At 37.0% G+C, this 20,283-nt stretch overlaps 1 protein-coding gene across 2 annotated transcripts in view; it reads right to left on the reverse strand.

Moving 5' to 3' along the window:
* Positions 1–20,283, reverse strand: part of RIGI (RNA sensor RIG-I) — a 56,682-nt gene that overhangs the window by 26,077 nt on the left and 10,322 nt on the right. The window contains exons 1-5 of one of the 2 annotated variants that reach the window (XM_019734070.2): positions 13,721–13,933; positions 5,602–5,736; positions 2,824–3,005; positions 1,705–1,852; positions 519–641 (exon numbers count right to left, since the gene is read on the reverse strand). In XM_019734070.2, the coding sequence (XP_019589629.2) occupies positions 519–641; positions 1,705–1,852; positions 2,824–3,005; positions 5,602–5,736; positions 13,721–13,826 (694 nt within the window). In that variant the 5' untranslated portion in view covers positions 13,827–13,933. Of the gene's footprint in view, positions 1–518; positions 642–1,704; positions 1,853–2,823; positions 3,006–5,601; positions 5,737–13,720; positions 13,934–20,283 lie in introns of those variants that run through there. The other variant, XM_074330626.1, reaches the window with a different exon arrangement.

The following is a 20,283-nucleotide window of genomic DNA, read 5'->3' on the forward strand; positions in this document are numbered from 1 at the left end:
AGAAAAAGCACCCCTCTTGGAGGACACAGCCCCTTAATTCAGTTTGGCAAACAGCACAGGCTGGATCAGCCTCCTCTCAACCTCTCAGCTGGACACACATGTGTAGTGCACAAACTTCATCAACTTACTTTGCAGCCCTGGGCTCTGAAAAAGGAAATTGAGCAAGTGACTCACAAATAGTAGTATTACTTTAGAAAGCCAGGCTGATTTTGCGTTTCTGGGAGGACTCCAGTTGCATTTTCAATGTAGACATGCACATACTTTCTCAATGATAAAGGAAGAGAAAAATATATATAAAAGAGGGAGAAACAGCTGACAATAGCCATGAGAGAATGACAGGAAGAGAATGACATTCCTAATAATAGAAAAAAGTATCTATTGTAATATAAATTCACTTTTCTTTCTTTTCCTTAAAAACCATTTCAGAAGGCTGTGACTTTTGACATTGAAAAGATGTGTCCCTACACAAAATACTTGAAGAGCCATCATTATGTAAAAGAACAAACAATGCTGGGTACCTGAAGGTGGACATGAATTCTGACTAAGATTCTGGCATTCTGGTTCTTCCTTGTAGACAATCTGTATGTCAGAAGTATTCGTTTCCTCATCTTCGAGATCTTTCGTTTCAACATCTTTGGAAGCTTTATGAGACCAAAAAACATCTTAGAATATTTACGTAATCTGATTACAGTTGTGATGGTGAAAGCACTACAAACAGGTCATAATACTAAAAATTTTAAACTTTAAATTTTAAATCCATTAAGATTTCTCACAACCACCCTCTTCACCTTTTAAAACAATTAGAATAATCTTTGTGAGTTTGACATCGTAATTTAGAGTTTGAACTCCAATGTCATTTCAGACTTTATCATTCAAAGTGTGGAACATAAACCAGCAATTTTGGGAGCTTGCTCGAAATGCAGACTCTTGAGCCCCTATTGAATCAGATTCTGCATTTGAATAAATTCCCCAGGTGATTCACATGCACACTAAAGAAGAGAGGCAAAATTTAGCAGATATTCATGTCTTCCAATCCTGACCTGACCCAAGAAATCATATGTGTATTTATACAGACAACTTGGGATCTAAAGAAGCCTGGGCAAAGCTAAGACCAGACACTCAGAGGGTTTGCCAAACTCAGCCTTTAAAACAATGCTCTTAGAAGATGCTAGCTTCAGGAAGCCAAATGATAGCTCAGATACTTAATCACAATAGATTCTTTTTTTCAGTCGTGTTCTGGTTCAGTTCCAGATGGCTTCCAGAAAGAGAACCAAGCAATGTCTATTATGAGTCTACTCTGAGAAGGGGATGAGTTCTGGAGTTTGAACCTTCAACTCTAGAATTTTCAAGCTATTTCTCTGATAATCTAAACCCAGACAGCAAGCTCAGACTCTGCCTTCCCTAAATCCTGTGGACCAGACGGGCTGATTCTGGATGAGAATGGTTTGCAGTGGTCCATTTGTAGGGGTTATATACAGCCAAACTACTTCTGTAGGCAAGTAGCCACTTGCCTTCCAGAACTCAATTTCATGCTGGTCTCTAATATTAGAGATGTAGCCATGGCACCTGAGGGGAAAAGTCCTTCTGATGGTGAGTCAAAAACAGGCAGGAATGAAGGAAGCCCTAAAGAGAACTATGAGGAAGGCAGAGCATATTTTCAGACCCTCCCACCCGTCAGAGCAAGATCTTCCTGGAATATCCTACCTTTATCTACAATCCACAGTTCACTGAACTTGTTCTCGTCTTTCTCCAAAGCAAGTTTCAAAGTTTTGGGCCAGTTCTCCTTGTCTGATCTGAGAAGGCATTCAACCATTTTCTCTGCACCAGCCATTGACCCCTTGTTGGAACAAATCTAAGCAAGACAACTGTGATTGACTGACGAATAATTTCAAGTTTTCCTTTAATGAGCTTTTACCAAAGAAATATCAATTCAAGTGCTATCTGATTTAAAAGATGTAAAATCATTGCATACTATAGTTCAATAGGTCTTATTCATGACCACTTTTGCTCCATCCAACACAATCTTTAACTTTACCCTTTCCTTGGTCCTTGTCTTCTACATGTTATATCATTATGTCAAGCCAAGAATTCTCACCTCCTCTGAGATCTTATATCCAATCATCATCAGCAGTATTAGGAAAATAATCCATATGACAACCATTCAAAATATGGGTATACTGGCATAGAGAGATATTTGGAAGTATATAACCAAATATTAACAAATGTTTTTTTCAGGGTAGTGGGACTTACATGACTTATATTATTAATCATAATAACTAAAATTTATTGAGCACTTATTGTTATGGGTCAGGCATATATAAACTCTTTCCATATATTATCTCATTTAATTCTTGTAAAAATATAGTAATAAGGGACTATTATTATTTCCATTTTATACATGAAGAAACAGAGGCTTAGAGAAACTAAGTAACTTGCCTAAGGTCACACCACTAATAAGTGGTTGAGTAGTATTCTAACAAATTATGTGTTCAGAGCCTGAACACTTAACCACTAGAGTTTATGACTTTTTTCTTTTTATTTGCTAAACTGTTTGATTTTATTTAAATTTGCATGAAACATTATTCACAAAAGTAATAAAGTAATTTTAACTGAAAATAGGGCAAACCTGAAAAAAAACCTGTCACATAACAACTACTCAGTTCACAATTAAAAGTACTATTCTAGGTAAGTATATCTTAGATTTGAGGATTTTCATGGCTTTCAATGATCTTTCTTAGGTCTAAAACAGTACAGAAAACAGAAAACATTTTCTATGTTCAAATTATTTCTCCCAAATTCAATATTTTATTTTAATTAAATTACCTGTTTAATTTCTTCACATTCTTGATTAATTAAACATTCACACATATCAGGAAGGATATGATCTGGATCAATACTGGTTTTAAATTCTGGTTGCAAACGCCTTAAAAGCAATCTATACTCCTCCAACTTCTCAATTTTTTGGAAATCCCAACTTTCAATGGCTTCACAAAGGCCAGAATAACCTGTAAAAGAATTGGGGGCCTTTATGAGATCAACTAAAAAAATACTTTGATTCTCTAAACAATATATGTTTTATTTTGCTTGTTTGGAACTTTATAATTATATCCTACTAAACGTATTTTCTCTGACTTAAAAAAAAAGTTTAGTATTACATTTCTAAGCTTTTCCTGTGTTATCATCTGTAGCTTTGTTCATACATTTTCATTGCAGTATAATGAACCATTGTATGAATATTTTAAAATTTATTTATCCATTCTCCTTTTCAAAGATACTGGGGTTGCTTCCAGTTTTGTTTGTTTGCTTGCATGCTTTTGTTATTACAAACAATTATACTCTGAACATTCGTACGTGAGTATTCTGGAATATATGTGTAAGAGTTTTTCTAGGGCACATACTTAAGAGTGAAACTGTTGGATAGCAGGAGATATCAGAGTTGAACTACACAAGATGACTCCAAATTGTTTTTCAAAATAGTTGTATGAAGTTACACTCTGTATAGTGATATTTAAGATTTCCCATTATTAAACATCCTCTTCACGTCTTAATACTGTTGGACTTCTTAAGTTTTGCTATCTCATTGTGTTCCTAATTTACAATTCCCTAACTGCTAATTGGGCTGAGAATCTTTTCATATATTATTAACCTTTCATGCTTCCTATCCTTCGAAATGTCAATTCACATTTTATGCCCTATAGATGTTTTCTTTTTTTCTAATTGATTTTAAAGCCTTTTTAATATGTTCTATATACCAATTCTTTGGTGATTATGTATTTTGCAAATATCCTCTCCTAGTTTGTGATTTGTTTTGTCACTTTCATTTTAATGTGTTTTGATAAACAGATGTTCTTAATTTTGATGTCTTCAAATTTATCAATCTTTCTTTTATGGTTAATGCTTAAATGTCTTGTTTCATAAATCCTGCCATACCCCCAGGCAATAAAAATATTATTTCATGTTCTTTTCTAAAATTGTTAAAAATTTGCCTCTTAGAATTAAATCTTTAATTCTTCTGAATTCATTTTGTATTTATGTGACTGGAATGAGGTAAAGAATACAAATTTATTTGTATCAACATGAATATGAAAGTTAGGGTTTGTTTGGTTTTAAACATTATCCTCTTTAGGTTATCCTGTTTATAATGGCCCGTTAAAATTTATCAAAAAGCCCCTCCTTTCCTGATGATCCTCCTTTCCCAGTGATCTCTAATATAGCAGGTTTCCATAAATATATGAGCCTAACTGAAGGCTATCTATCCTATTTCAGTGGTCAGCTGGTCGATATCAGGAGCAGAGTTACACTGGGTCAATGCCTATGGTGTTACAATTAATCCTGGTATCTAGAAGGCGGAACATAGACTACTTAATTCTTCTTCTTTAGGGATGTCTTGACTATTTTTGGGTCACAATTTTTCCATATACATTTGTGGACGGAAAAGGGGCCACATGTTAAACCTGATAAGCTCAGGAGACTGAAAATAACCACATAGGATGGCGTGAGCATAAAAACTCATAACTAAGGTGGGCCATGGCGGGAAGTCACATCCTTGGCTTTGACAAAGGTCAATATTTACCTTAAATAAGTCTATATGTTGTCTTTTTGCATCTAAGATAACATACCCGTGGAATGTCAGAGTAGTCCCCTTTTCTGGACCCCCCCAGGGGTCACAACCCACCACACTAGAGCAGAAAACTACAAAATCCCTCATTGTTATCTTGTTCCCCAAATACCATCCCAATGTGCTGTAAAATGCTATTAACTATCCTGTACCCACCAACGTAAAAGAAGTGTGTGTTGCTCCGTTTTGCTTTTTATCCAATCCCAGAGATTTCCCTGCTTCGCTTTCTCCCACCCCCATAATCTACAACCAATGGATTTCATGTAACCTTCTTCCTTTGATTCTAATGTATAAAATAAGTTGCAAAATGGCCATTTCCAGGAGCATTTTCTCAATCCGTTGAGACTTTGCTGCCTGGCAATTGTAGTCAGTGGCTCAAAAATAAGCTTTCTCTTAGGCTGGATGTTTTTCGCTGACACATTTTAGAATCAGCTTGTCAAACTCATGAAAAAGCATGTAAGATTTTTATTAAAATTGAATATATAGATCAATGGTTGGGAGAGCTGACATTTTCATGATATTAAGTTTTCCTTTCCATGTGCATAGGTGTGTATCTCCAGTTGGTTAAGACTTCTTTTAATATCTTTCAATAACATTTTATCATGTTCTCCGTTTCAAATTTACACATCTTTTGCTAGATTTACTCCAAAATACATTGTAACTTTTGTTACTATTATAAATGATATTTCATTTTAAATTCAATATTCTATTTGTTTCCAGTGGGTGGAAATGCAACTAACTTTTGCATACTGATCTTATTTCCAATAAACTTACTAAACTATCCCATTAGTTACAATGCTCTCTCTAGTTTCCTTTGTATATTTCAGGTAGGCAATTATATATCTGCCTGAACACAGTCTTTACATTGTCTCACATTAAAAGACATGAACTATATGGGGATACCTCAAAATTAGCCGCATTTTACTTTTCCAGTTCTGAAATGGTCAGATAATATACCGATTTGTGAGTAAGAAAGAACTAACCTGCATGGTCAAGAGCATCCAAAAAGCCACGGAACCAGCCTTCCTCCTGAAGCTCCAATAGGAACTTGAGAAAAAGTGAGGCAGCCTCCATCGCGCCCTTGTTGGTTTTCTCAGCCTGAATATACTGCAGCTCATCTACAAACAGAAGCAAGAGTCACTCATAAAACTGCAGCACCACTAATTATTGGAAGAAAAACCTGAAAAGAGTTGTTAAACCTTCTCAAATGGGGATGGAGACAGTAACAAATCACAGCAATGAAGGAACTGCAGGAAGGCAGCAAATTCTCTGCACCGGCAAACGAGTAGAATCACACAACATGTAGGCTTTCTGACTGGGTTCTTTCACTTAGCATACTGTTTTCAAGGTTTGTCCATGTATGCGGCATACCTCAGGTTCCCCAGGTAGAATTTCTTGATCTCATTTCTTTGCTTTCTGTCTTTACATGCCCCTGACTAGAGCATTGACCCTCCATAGTATATAGTAATTGTTTAAGGGTCTGTTTTCTCCCTTAAACTGTGACCATGGACATGTATCCATCTTTGAACTCTAATCATCAATAAAGTGCCTGGCTCATGCATGTGTCCAGAAAAATGTTACTGACGGAATGGATAATACTCGAGTATGGCTCCTGCAGTACTAAGGGTTAGCCTTTGACTCCAAAGAGATACTGCAAAACAATCTGTAGCCCACACTTACGTCTACCTTGACACATCATAGATAACCTCACCAAAGCCCTGCAAACCTCCAGTGTCCATGTAACCTCTCCATAAGAAACTTGGCTTCAATTCTCCTTTCCCAAGATGTAATCAGGGTACAATATCCAACATATGCAGTGAAGAATTATAGGTCATCAAAATGGCAGCGTGAGGTGAGCCTCTGTAAATCTCCCCTGGAATTTACAACTAATGGAACTATAACTCCACAAAGGACTCCCTGCAGAGCAGAAAGGCAAGACGAAGAGGCCCACTACTGAATTCACCTAAAGGTGGGCGAATCGCACGAGCAGGGGAGGAAAGGGAGAAGTGCGGAGACAGAGACGCGCGGGCGCAGGACGCAGACCTAGCTCAGTGCTCCGAGCTCTCTGCATCCCAGGACTACCACAGCTGCGGGAGAGGGAAGAACTCAGACTGCTACGGCTCCGTTTATGATCCACAGGGCTGAGGGGACAGCAAATAACACGGCTGAACCCAACGCTCACGGCAGAGACCTTGGAGAAAAGACTGAGAGAAGAAGGCTGAAAACAGTGGATTAAGCCCTCATGCCGAGCAGAGAACGGAAGCCTTAGGCACTGAGATTAGCCGCCCCCTCCTTATCCTCCCAGAGCTCGCCCCGCCACCACCTGCCTGGTGCTAGAAGCAGAACAGTAGCAGAGTCAGACCAAAAGAACAGAATATTTGCTGTTCTGAGAACTGTGGACCACAGACACAGATTCGCAGCCCAATTAGTTCCAGCAAAGGGGAGGGAGCTGTGGAAACTGGACCAGCTGTGGTGGTGGTCGCCGCCACTGCTCTGGGCCACCTTTCACAACTCACTGCCTCTGGCCCACCTATCTGGGCGGATCCCTGCAGGAGTAAACAGAACTGCTGAAACATACGGGCTCTGAATCTGGTGCAAGAAGAGCTTTGGAACTTCAAAAGCTCTCCGCATACCCACACAGACATTGCACCCTGTGACCCAGGCGAACTATTAACAGAGGAGAAGCCCGTCTCCCAGGGAATCCCCCCATTGTGTGAGAAGCTGGAATAGTGCAGAGAAAACATAGCACTACCGTGTGAGAGAGAAAAAAAGGCTGCAGTCGGAGAGAAAATAAAACATTCTACCAACAAGTACTGGAAAACAAAAGAAAGACCTCTTCCTATCAACCTGTTGCAGAAGCCACTCCGGTAGATGTCTAGGAAGAGAAATAGTAAATCAGTAATTGCCATGAATAACCAAGGCAACAAGACAGCTCAGAAAGAAAGTGAAAAGTCTCCAGAAAAGGAACTTAAAGATATGGAAATATGTGACTTAAATGACAGAGAATTCAAGATTGCAGTTCTGAAAAAACTCAATGAGATGCAAGAAAACACAGAAAGGCAGTTTAATGAACTCAGAAACACAATCAAAGAACAACATGAGCATTTTACGAAAGAGATAGAAATTTTAAAAAAGAACCAAATAGAATTTCTGGAGATTAAGAACTCAATAGAAGAAATTAAGAATGAAATAGCCAGCTTAGGTAGTAGAGTTGACCAGATGGAGGAAAGAATCAGTGACATTGAAGATAGAAACCTGGAAATTACACGGATGGAAGAAGAAAGAGACTTGAGACTTAAAAGAAATGAAAGAACTCTACAAGAACTTTCTGACTCCATCAGAAAGAGCAATATAAGAATAATGGGCATACTGGAAGGAGAAGAAAGAGAGAAGGGAACAGAGAATATATTCAAACAAATCGTCAATGAGAACTTCCCAAACTTGTGGACAGAACTGGATCCTCGAATCCAAGAAGCAAATAGAACACCAAATTACCTCAATCCCAACAGGCCTTCTCCAAGGCACATTGTATTGAAGCTGTCTAAAATCAACGACAAAGAAAGAATCCTCAAGGCAGCCAGGGAAAAGAAGATGGTAACCTACAAAGGAAAGACCATTAGATTATCATCAGATTTTTCAGCAGAAACTCTACAAGCCAGGAGGGAGTGGAACCATATATTCAAACTATTGAAAGAGAGAAATTATGAGCCAAGAATAATATATCCAGCAAAGATATCCTTTAGGTATGAAGGAGGAATAAAGACCTTTCCAGACATACAGAAGCTGAGGGAATTTTCTAACACACGACCTGCACTACAAGAAATACTAAAGGAAGCTATTCGATTACCATCAACAGGGACAATTTGTGGCAACCAAAACATAAAAAGGGGGAGAGTAAAGGCCTGAGCCGGAATATGGGAATGGAGAAAGTAAGCATGCTGAAGAAAATGGAATACTCTAAATATCAAACTTTCTTTTACATAAACTTAAGGGTAACCACTCAAAATAAATCCAGAACTGAAATATATACTATAATAAAAGAAGAAACAGAGGAAAACATCATAGAATACCACCACACAGAAATAATAGACAACAACAAAAAGGCAAAGAAACAATGGAGACACAGCCTTACCAGAAAACTAAAGATAGAATGACAGGAAATCCTCACATATCAATAATCACCCTAAACGTAAATGGACTGAACTCACCAATAAAAAGGCACAGAGTAGCAGATTGGATCAAAAACTTAAACCCAACCATATGCTGTCTCCAAGAGACACATCTCAGCTACAAGGACAAGCATAGACTCAAAGTGAAAGGGTGGAAATTGACACTCCAAGCAAATGGTATTCAGAGAAAATCAGGTGTAGCCATACTGCATCAGATGAAACAGACTTCAGGGTGAAAAAGGTAACAAGAGACAAAGATGTACATTTCATAATGGTAAAGGGGACTATACAACAAGATGACATAACAGTCATCAATATTTATGCCCCCAATCAGGGAGCACCAAAATATACCAAGCAACTACTAACAGAACTAATGGGAGAAATTGACCAAAACACAATTATACTAGGGGACTTAAATACATCATTGACAGCTATGGATAGATCATCCAAACAGAAAATAAATAATGAAATAGCAGCCCTAAATGACACATTAGATGAAATGGACATAATTGACATTTATAGAGCACTTCATCCTAAAACATCAGACTATACATTCTTTTCTAGTGTACATGGAACATTCTCAAGGATAGACCATATATTGGGACATAAAAACAGTCTCAAAAAATTTAAGAAGATTGAAATCATACCAAGCATATTCTCTGATCACAAGGCTTTGAAATTGGATATCAACTGCAAAAAGAAAGAAGAACAAAACACAAATACATGGAGATTAAACAACATACTTTTCAAGAACGACCCGGTCAAAGAAGAAATTAGAGGAGAGATCAAAAGATACATAGAAGCAAATGACAATGAAAATACATCCTACCAAAATTTTTGGGATGCAGCAAAAGCAGTTTTAAGAGGGAAATTTATATCATTGCAGGCCTATCTCAGGAAACAAGAAAAATCCCAAATAAATAACTTCACGGTACACCTTAAAGAACTAGACAAAGAAGAACAAATGAAACCCAAGGTCAGCAGAAGAAAAGAAATAACAAAAACCAGAGCAGAACTAAATGAAATAAAGAACAAAAAGACAATAGAAAAAACTAATGTGACAAAGAGCTGTTTCTCTGAAAAGATTAACAAAATTGATAAACCCTTGGCTAGACACACTAAGATAAAGAGAGAAGACACTAATTAACAAAATCAGAAATGAAAAAGGGGAAGTTATCACGGACACCACAGAAATACAAAGGATCATCCAAGAATAGTATGAAGGACTATATGCCACGAAATTCAATACCCTAGAAGAAATGGACAGGTTCTTAGAAACATATAGCCTTCCTAGGCTGAACCATGAAGAACTGGAAAATCTAAACAGACCAGTAATGAAATTGAATCAGTCATCCAAAACCTTCCCAAAAGTAAAAGTCCTGGACCAGACGGCTTCACTAGTGAATTCTACCAAACCTTCAAAGAGGATCTAATACCAATCCTGCTCAAACTCTTCCAATAAACTGAAGAAGAGACAGAACTCCCTAACTCATTATATGAGGCAAACATTACCCTGATACCAAAACCTGGTAAGGACAACACAAAAAAAGAAAACTACAGACCAATATCTCTGATGAATACAGAAGCAAAAATCCTAAACAAAATTCTAGCAAATCGAATACAACAATGCATTAAAAAGATTATTCATCACGACCAAGTGGGGTTCATCCCCGGGGCACAAGGATGGTTCAACATCCACAAATCCATCAATGTGATACATCACATAAACAAAATAAAGGACAAAAATCATATGATTATATCAATTGATGCAGAAAAAGCATTTGACAAGATACAACATCCATTTATGATTAAAACACTTAATAAAATAGGTATAGAAGGAAAATACCTTAACATAATAAAGGCCATATATGACAAACCCTCAGCTAATCTCATAATTAATGGTGAAAAACTGAAGCCATTTGCTCTACATTCAGGAACACGACAGGGCTGTCCCCTATCATCTCTGCTTTTCAACATAGTGTTGGAAGTCCTTGCCAGAGCAATCAGGCAAGAGAAAGAAATAAAAGGCATCCAAATTGGGTGAAGAAGTTAAATTATCACTCTTTGCAGATGACATGATGCTATATATAGAAAACCCTAATGACTCCATCAAAAAGCTATTAGAAACAATCAACGGATACAGTAAAGTTGCCAGCTACAAAATCAATGTACAAAAGTCCACTGCATTCCTATATACTAACAATGAAATCTCAGAAAAAGAAATACAAAAAACAATTCCTTTTGCAATTGCAGCAAAAAAAATAAAATACCTAGGAATAAACTTAACCAAGGATGTGAAAAAACTATATGCTGAAACTATAAGACATTTTTAAAAGAAATTGAAGAAGACACAAAGAAATGGAAAGACATTCCGTGCTCATGGATTGGAAGAATCAACATAGTTAAAATGGCCATATTACCCAAAGCAATATACAGTTTTAATGCAATCCCCATCAAAATCCCAATGGAGTTTTTTAAAAGAAATAGAACAAAAATTGATCAGATTTGTTTGGAACCACAAAAGACCCCGAATAGCCAAAGCAATCTTAAGAAAAAAGAACAATAATGGAGGTATCACACTTCCTGACTTTGGCTTGTACTACAGGGCTACAATAATCAAAACAGCATGGTATTGGCAGAAAAACAGACACATAGACCAATGGAATAGAATTGAGAACCCAGAAATAAAACCACATAAATATGGACAGATAATTTTGACAAAGAAGCTAAAAACATACAGTGGAGCAAAGACAGCCTCTTCAATAAATGGTGCTGGGAGAATTGGATAGCCACATGCAAAAGAATGAAACTGGACTGCTATCTGTCACCATGTACCAAAATTAATTCAAAATGGATCAAAGACTTAAGCATAAGACCTGACACAATAAACTGCATAGAAGAAAACATAGGTACTAAACTTATGGACCTTGGGTTCAAAGAGCATTTTATGAATTTGACTCCAAAGGCAAGGGAAGTAAAAGCTAAAATAAACGAATGGGACTATATGAAACTTAAAAGCTTCTGCACAGCACAAGAAACCATCAACAAAATAAAGAGGCAACCAACTGAATGGGAGAAGATTTTTGCAAACAGTGCCTCCGATAAGGGGCTAATATCCAAAATATACAAGGAACTTATGAAACTCAACAACAAAAAACAAACAACCCAAGTGAGAAATAGGCAGACGACCTGAAGAGACATTTCTCCAAAGAGGACATACAAATGGCAAATAGACATATGAAAAAATGCTCAACATCACTAATCATCAGAGAAATGCAAATCAAAACCACAATGAGATATCACCTCACCCCAGTCAGAATGGCTATCATCAACAAGACAAATAGTAACAAGTGTTGGAGAGGCTGTGGAGAAAAAGGAACCCTCATCCACTGTTGGTGGAAATGCAGACTGGTGCAGCCGCTATGGAATGCAGTGTGGAGGTTCCTCAAAAAATTATGAGTAAAATTACCATATGACCCAGCAGTCCCTCTCTTGGGTATCTACCCAAAAAATCTGAAAAGATTTATACATAAAGACACGTGTGCTCCAATGTTCATTGTAGCTTTGTTTACGGTGGCTAAGACATGGAAACAACCAAAATGTCCTTTGATAGATGAATGGATAAAGAAGTTGTGGTATATATACACAATGGAATACTATTCGGCAGTAAGAAAAGATGATATAGGAACATTTGTGACAACATGGATGGATCTTGAGAATATAATGCTAAGCGAAATAAGTCAGACAGAAAAAGCAGAGAACCATATGATTTCACTGATATGTGGTATATAAACCAAAAACAACAAAAGAACAAGACAAACAAATGAGAAACAAAAACTCATAGAGACAATAGTTTAGTGGTTACCAGAGGGTAAGGGGGATGGCAGGTGGGAGATGAGGTTAAGGGGTATCAAATATATGGTGATGGAATCTCTTGATTTTCATGACTGTGGATGGTGAACACACAATGGGATTTATAGCTGATGCAATACAGAATTGTACACCTGAAATCTTACTTAATTGTTAATAATTTCACTAACAATTGTCACCCCAATAAATTAGAAAAAAAAAAGAATTATAGTAAAAGAGACCCAGGATATTGCTAATGTAATTTAAACATATTGGTGTATTTGTATGTGTGTCCATGGGAATGTATGTGCATAAGGAGAGTATGGATAAGATCACACCAGGAAAGATATTTACGCACTTAGAGTCTGAAAAGGAATTGCCAGATCCCCCCTCTCACCACAGCTCCTTCCAGGCACCACCTCCCTTCTCGGTCTCCAAAATCTCCCCTCATCTCCAACACAGAGCCTTTCAATACAAATGTATAAAATGGCCCATTATCCATCATCATGTGTCTCAAAGGCTGGATGGAAATACCTGAATTGAAACATAAAGCCCCTCAGTCCAAGTCTTGCTCCTCTCAAGCTTCCAGGTATTTGGAAGTTACCTGCAGAGTAAGTGTGAATTTCCTGGTAGCTCGGACAGTATTTTGTAACCATTTGTATACATCCTTCCTCACCTGTCTCCCACCCCCAAAACCCTGGGCTGTAAAGTATTTTAAGGGAGGGCCTGTATTTCTGAATCTCTGAGGTCAGCACAAAGTCAACACTCACAGTAGACGCTATTCATAGAAACGAATGAAATGGGTAGCGACCCTGTTTCTCCAGCTTTGACCTAAATAGACGTGCACATCTAAGCGAGTCATTTCATCTTGCTGGGACTCGGTTTCCTTATCCGGGTCTCTAAGGGCTCCTCAAACTCTGACAATCTCTAGTCTAAAATGCCTTTGCGGTCTTGCCACAAACTCGGCGTTCCCAGCAGGCTACCTGTATTGATTAAAAGAAGGGTGGGCGGTGGGAAGTAAAGGAAAACACATCTTGAATTGTTTTCCGGTCCCAAGAGGCGGGCGCCGCTGGGGACCACTCACCCTCCTTAAACCAAGGGGTCATGTAGCTCAGGATGTAGGTAGGATCCAGAATCTTCGTGACATAGTTCTGGAAAGCGTGCAGATTCCGCCGCTCCTCGGCCGTCATAGCTGCAGCTCGGCTCCCCGTCTCACCTGCGCTCTTCCTCCCTGGGAGCCGGCTGAGAATCGGGAGGGATTTTCCCGAAAAACGAAACTGCAACTACTAGCCCGGGCGGGTCCGCGGAGGCTGGGCTACCAAACGGCACAGCTGCCCCGCCTCCCTGTCCTCGCTTGGTTTCGTTTCCTCGCCCGCAGCTTGCTTTTCCCACCCGTCGGCGCTCGCCTGCCCTGAGGGTTCGAAGACCCCCTGGGGGATCGCTTTTTTTATTTTCATGTTATCTTAACTTTTTTGTGTTGCTTTTATAGCGGTAAAATTGAGGTTCAATACAGTGCACAGATTTGAAATGTACAGTTTTGAGTTTTGAAAAATGCATGCAGTGGAACCACTTGCCCCAGGTTGTGTGCGCCCTAAGGTAGGTAAGTGTCAGCGTATGTTTAACTTGACAGGAAACTGCAACCTCTTCCAAATGGCCTTACCATTTTGCATTCCCACCAGTAGTGTGAGAGCTCCAATAAATACACATCCAGTAAATACAGACACTGGTCAGTTTTGTTTGCCACCTTGGTTGGTATGAAATGGCCTATTACTGTGGTTTTCACTTTAATTCCTCAAATAATGATATTGGGCACATTTGCATATACTTATTCGCCATTCATGTATCTTTTTGTGTGAAATATCTGTGCCAATCTTTTGCCAGATTGAGTGGTTTTTCTTTGCGTTATGGATTTACAAGTTTTTTATTTACTGGATACAAGCTCATTGTCAAATATATGTATTCCAAATATCTTCTCCCAGTCTGTGACTTACCATTTCATTTTCTTAAAGGTGTCATTTGAGTAGACGTTTATTTTGGTGAAACCTAATTTATCAGTTTTTTTCTTTTGTTTACTGATTTTTGTGTTCTCTTTAATAACTCTCTGCCTAGTCCAAGGTCATAAAGATACTCTGTGTTTTCTTTTAGAGTCTTTGTGTTTTTAGCTTTTACATTTAGGTCTATGATCATCTCAAATTAATTTTGTTGTGGTGTGAGGTAGGGGTCAAGGCTTCATTTTTTTCACCATACTTCTAATTGTTCCAGCACAAATTGTTTCATTTGTTGAAAAATTTTCCTTCTCCCACTGAATAGCCTTGGTATCTTTGTCAAAAGAATCAATTGACTGTATGTGTCCAGGTCTATTTTTAACTCTAGTCTGTTTCATTTATTTGCTTATACTGTTTTATTCTTCTTTGTAAAGACTGTATTGGCTCTTCTAGGCTCTTTGCATTTCCCTATAAGAATCAACTTGTCAGTTCCTACACACACACACACCTATTGAGACTGTGATCAGGACTGCATTGATCCTACAGATGAACTTGGGGAGAATTGACATCTTAACAATATTGAGTTCTAATCCATGAATTCATTTACTTAGGTCTTATTTAGTTTTTCATTTATTTGTCTTTAATTTCTCAGAGGTATTTTAGAGTTTTAAGAGTAGTGTTTTTATACCTATCTGTTAAATTTAACTATTTCATGTTCTTTGATGCTACTCTAAATGGAATTATTTTTAAAGTTTAATTTTGAAATTGTCGTTAGTATATAGAAATACAAATGTTCTGTTTCTTGATCCTGTTTTATACAACACTGATGAATTCACTTATTAGGTCTCGTAATTGTTCTGTAGATTCCTTAAATTTTGCTAGGTAAACAATCATGTCCTTTGTGAACACATGGTTTTTACTTTTTCCTTTCCAATCTTTATGCCTTTTATTTTGTTTCATTATTGCACCACCTATGATCCCTAATAAAATGTTGAATGTAAGTGGTGAAGAGTTGATACCCTTATCTTATTATACTAATCTCCGTGGGAAAACGATCCATATTTCACTTTAATTACAACGTTGGCTGTAGGTTTTTTTAGATGCCTTTTATCAGATTGATCCGCTTTTATTCCTGGTTTACTCAGAGTATTTATCATGAATATTGAATTTTTCAATTTTTTTTTTAAATTTATTGAGGTGATCATATATTGTTAGTATAACTGCATTTCACTGATTTTTTTTCTGAGTATTAAAACAACCTAGAATTCCTGGGAAAAAGTCCATTTGGTCATGATGTAGCATCCTTTTTAATATATATTTCTGGATTCCATTTGCTAATATTTTTGTATCTATGTTCATAAAGGATATTGGTCTGTAAGTTTCTTTTCTTGTAATGTCAGGGTTATGCTGGCCTCCTAAAACGAGTTTGTGTAAGACTGGTATCATTTCTTTCTGAAACATTTAACAGAATCCACAAACGAAACCATTAAGGCTTGGAGTTTTCTTTGAAGATTGTTTATAACTATTCAATTTCTGTACTAGACATAGGCTATTCTGCTTTTTTATTTGATCTCAAATCAGTTTTGGTAAGTTGTGCTTTTCAAGGAATTTGACCATTTCCTCTAAGTTATTACATTGACTGGCAAAAAGTTGTTCGTGATATTCCTTATTATCCTATACCTTTTTTAAAAAATCAGTCTTGCCAGGAATTTACCAATTTTATCTTTTCAAAAACCAACTTTGGCTTTAGCTTTTCAAAATTGTTATTCCATTTTCTATTTCATTGATTTCCGCTCTAATCATTATTTTTTTCTCCTACTTTAGGTTTACTTTGCTCTTCCTTTACTAGTTTGTTAAGGTAGAAGTTTTGATCAATGATTTTACATTTTTTTTTCCAATGTAAGCATTTGAGGCTATAAATTTCCCTTTTCTCAGCTGATAAGTTCTAACATTCCATCAATTTTGATATATGGTTTTCAATGTCATTCCATTTGAAATAGTTTCTAATATCCTTGTGATTTTTTAACCTATGAGTTAATTGAGAAGTATGATATTTATTTTTCAAATATTGGGAATTTCCTAAACATTTGAGGGTTATTGACTTGATTCTAATCTGTTGTGATCAGTGTAATGTGTTGTAAGACTTCAACCTTTCGAAATCTGTTGAAACTTGTTTTATAGCCCAGCATATGGACTATCTTGATATATGTCCCAGATACACTTAAGAATGTGTATTCTGCAGTTCTTGGCTGTAATGTTCTATAGATGTCAATTATTCAGGTTGAGTTATAGTGTGGTTCAAGTCACCTATATCCTTACTAATTTTCTATTTGTTTTGTCAAATACTGAGAGGGGGTATTAAAATCTCCAACTATGATTATTGATTTGTCCATTTGTCCCTTTTGTTGTATCATATTTTGCGTCATAAATTTTATAGCTGTTATTAGATACATACACATTTAAGGTTGTATTTTCCTGATAAATTATGCCTTTTATCATTATGAAATGTCTCTTTTGTCTCTGTTAATGCTTGTTATATCAAAGTCTACTTCATATATTACTATTCCTGTAACAGCTTTCTTATGGTTACTGTTGCATGGTATATCTTTTTCCATCCTATTGCTTTCAACCTCTTCTAATATTTAAATCACATTCTAGTATACAGCTTATAGTTGAGTCTTCCTTTATTGTATCCAGTCTGATAATCTCTGGCTTCTAATTGGAGCAATAAATCCATTTACATTTAATTATTGACATGAGCTTAAAACAGCAAGTTTGCTGTTTGTTTCATCCAATTATGTTCCTTTGTTCCTATATTCCTTCAATTTGGGTTAATCAAGTACATTACTTTTCTCTTTTAGCTATAATGCTCTGTACAGTCACATGCCGCTTAACAATGGGGTAAGTTCTGAGAAATGCCTCGTCAGGCAATTTTATCATTGTGCGAACATCGTAGAATGCACTTACACAAACCTAGATGGTATAATCTACAACACACCTAGGCTACATGGTATAGCCTGTTGCTCCTATGCTACAAGCCTATGCAACATGTTACTGTACAAAACAACACAAGATTAAATCAAGCACAAGAGAAAAGGATGCCATCAAGAGACAACAGTAAACACAAGCTGGATGAGGCTGCTGCTGGTGTGACACAACATATTGTTTTACAGCAAACTTTTTTTTATGTAAGTAGAAAGAGTGCACACTAAAATAAAATATATAGTGCAGTAAATAAACTAGCCACAGTCATTTATCATCATTAGTATGTTTTGTACATGATTGTATATGCTATCGTTTTATATGACTGGCAGCGCAGGTTTACACCAGCATCACAAGACTGCATTGTGCTCCAATGTTACAACTATGACATCCCTAGGCAATACGAAGTTTTCAACTCTGTTACAATCTTTTGGGACCCGTTATATATGTAGACCATTGTTGACCAAAACATTGTCATGAGCCCATGACTGTATTCTTTTAGCTACCTACCTCTCTCTCTCATCCTCAGATTTTATCAATCTACTTAGAATTATATCATACCAGGTAAAATGTAAGATCCGTGCAACCACATAATGCCATCTACCCCAGTCCATCCTTTATGCTAGTCATAATTTTTACTTCTCTAGATGTTACAAACCACATAATACAATGTTATAAGCTTTATTGTAAAAAGTCAGTTGTCTTTTAAGAAAATTATAGTCTTTTCTATTTTCCCATCTATTTACCATTTCTGGTGATATTCATTCTTTTCTGTAAATACTGGTTTCTATCTGATGTCATTTCCCTTCTGGCTTCTCCAATGTATTGTTAAGGCTTACAGTGAATTTTTCATTTCAAATACCGTTTTAAAAAATTTGGAGACTTTCGTAGGTTCTTTTTCTATTTCTCAGCTGAGAACCTCCATCTGTTCATTAATATAACCATCTTTTAAGTTCATGTACGTATTCCTAATAGTGTCTTTAAAGTCTGTCTCCTAATTTCATCATGTGGATTATTTAAAGTATGTTTTTTGTAACTGCTTTTTCTTGACTATGGGTACCTTCACGTCTAGTAATTTTATTTTATACTGGACATTATAGATATGCTGTAGAATCTCTAGATTCTATCATTTTACACTGGGGAGTGTTGCTCTTTGTTCTAGCATGCTAATATACCAGCTCTTCATTTTTAATTTATAGCTTTTGTTTTACATTGTGGTGGGTCTGTTCAGCTGTGCCCTTAGTGCAAGGTGAATCCCTTAGTCCTGGGTCATGGTCTTTTCGGCAAAGGTGTGGCCCTGTAGGGGTTTCAGTGAAAAGCCCTGTTTTCCCTTCCCTTGTTAAGTTGGTGCAACTCAATGACTCCAAATTCTGTTTTCCCTGTGGTGGCAGCTGATGTCTGATGAGCTCTTTCAGCCTTCCAGCTACTGCTTACCTGGTCTCCTTGGAATCTCCCATGCATGTTTGTGTTTCAAGGTCAGCTAAGGAATTGAGTGAAGATTATATACAAATTGTAGCGTTTCCCCTTTGTTTCCTTTCTTTCTGAAATTTCCCCCTCAGTATCATCACTCTGGCAGCCCCAGAGTTCATCTTCTAATTCAATGACTATGGCTTTCTGCTTGTGTTCTAACTTCCATGTGGACTGGGGAGGACCCTCAGAAGAAAAGCCATAAATATATGTAGTTTTCATGCAGTACCTATCTTTCAGTGGTCTAATTCCTTCCAGTTTCTGCCTTTTGATTTTTCTCCAGTGCCTTCAAGTACTTGTTCTTTATGTTTTGTCCATTTTTATAACTGTTAACTATCATACAAGCTATTCTGCCAATACTTGGTTTTGGATTTTTAACTAAGAGAAAGAAATCAGATCCAAAATTCCTTTTAAAAAATAAATCCATGCCTCCTTTATGCTAACAGTGGGAAATAACATAGCCTTGAATAAGAGGATTTATTAAATATCAGCAGTTATAGTTTAGACTGAATCTAAAAGAACTGAAGTCCCAAAAAGAAAATCATTTGGCAGATTTGTAGGTAAAATTTTACCAAGGCCAGAGAAGAGGAGTGTCACAAAATAGTGAGAAGAAAGAACTCTTGTCTTAGACCCTCTCCTCACATGGGCACTGATTTACCCAACACATTTACAGAGTATCTACTATATGCCAGGTATTGTGAAAAGTACTGCGCATATGGAGATGAGTGAAAAAATTTCCCTCATAAGCTTAGACTCCGATGGTGAGGAAGATAGACAATAAAAACGTAAAAACACAAATAATTGCCAAATGTGAAGTGATACAAAGAAAGTAAATAGAGTCATGAGAGAAAATGGAGGTTGGGAAGAACTTATTTTAATATAGTGGTAGGGGAATATCTCTGAGTAGGTCACATTTCAACTGAATCCTTAAGCATGAGAATCAACTATTCAAAAAAAGCAGCGTGGGGGGGTTACATACAGGGGGATCGATAGCACAAATGCGTCACAAAGAAAGTGAAAACACTTGCAGATGGAACTTCATGAACAAGGGGTACATGGTATGCAGTGTTGCTGAATAGGTAAACAGAGCCTTGTGAGGCGAGGAATGAAGTGCTATGGGAACACACTGCAGGGTTTTAAGCAAGAAGTACGTAACATAATCTGATCACTTTCGTGAAAAGACCTCTGCCTCCTGTGCAGAACTAGTAGATCA

The sequence above is a fragment of the Rhinolophus sinicus genome, linkage group LG04 (assembly GCF_036562045.2).
Source record: "Rhinolophus sinicus isolate RSC01 linkage group LG04, ASM3656204v1, whole genome shotgun sequence".
Lineage (NCBI taxonomy): Eukaryota > Metazoa > Chordata > Mammalia > Chiroptera > Rhinolophidae > Rhinolophus > Rhinolophus sinicus.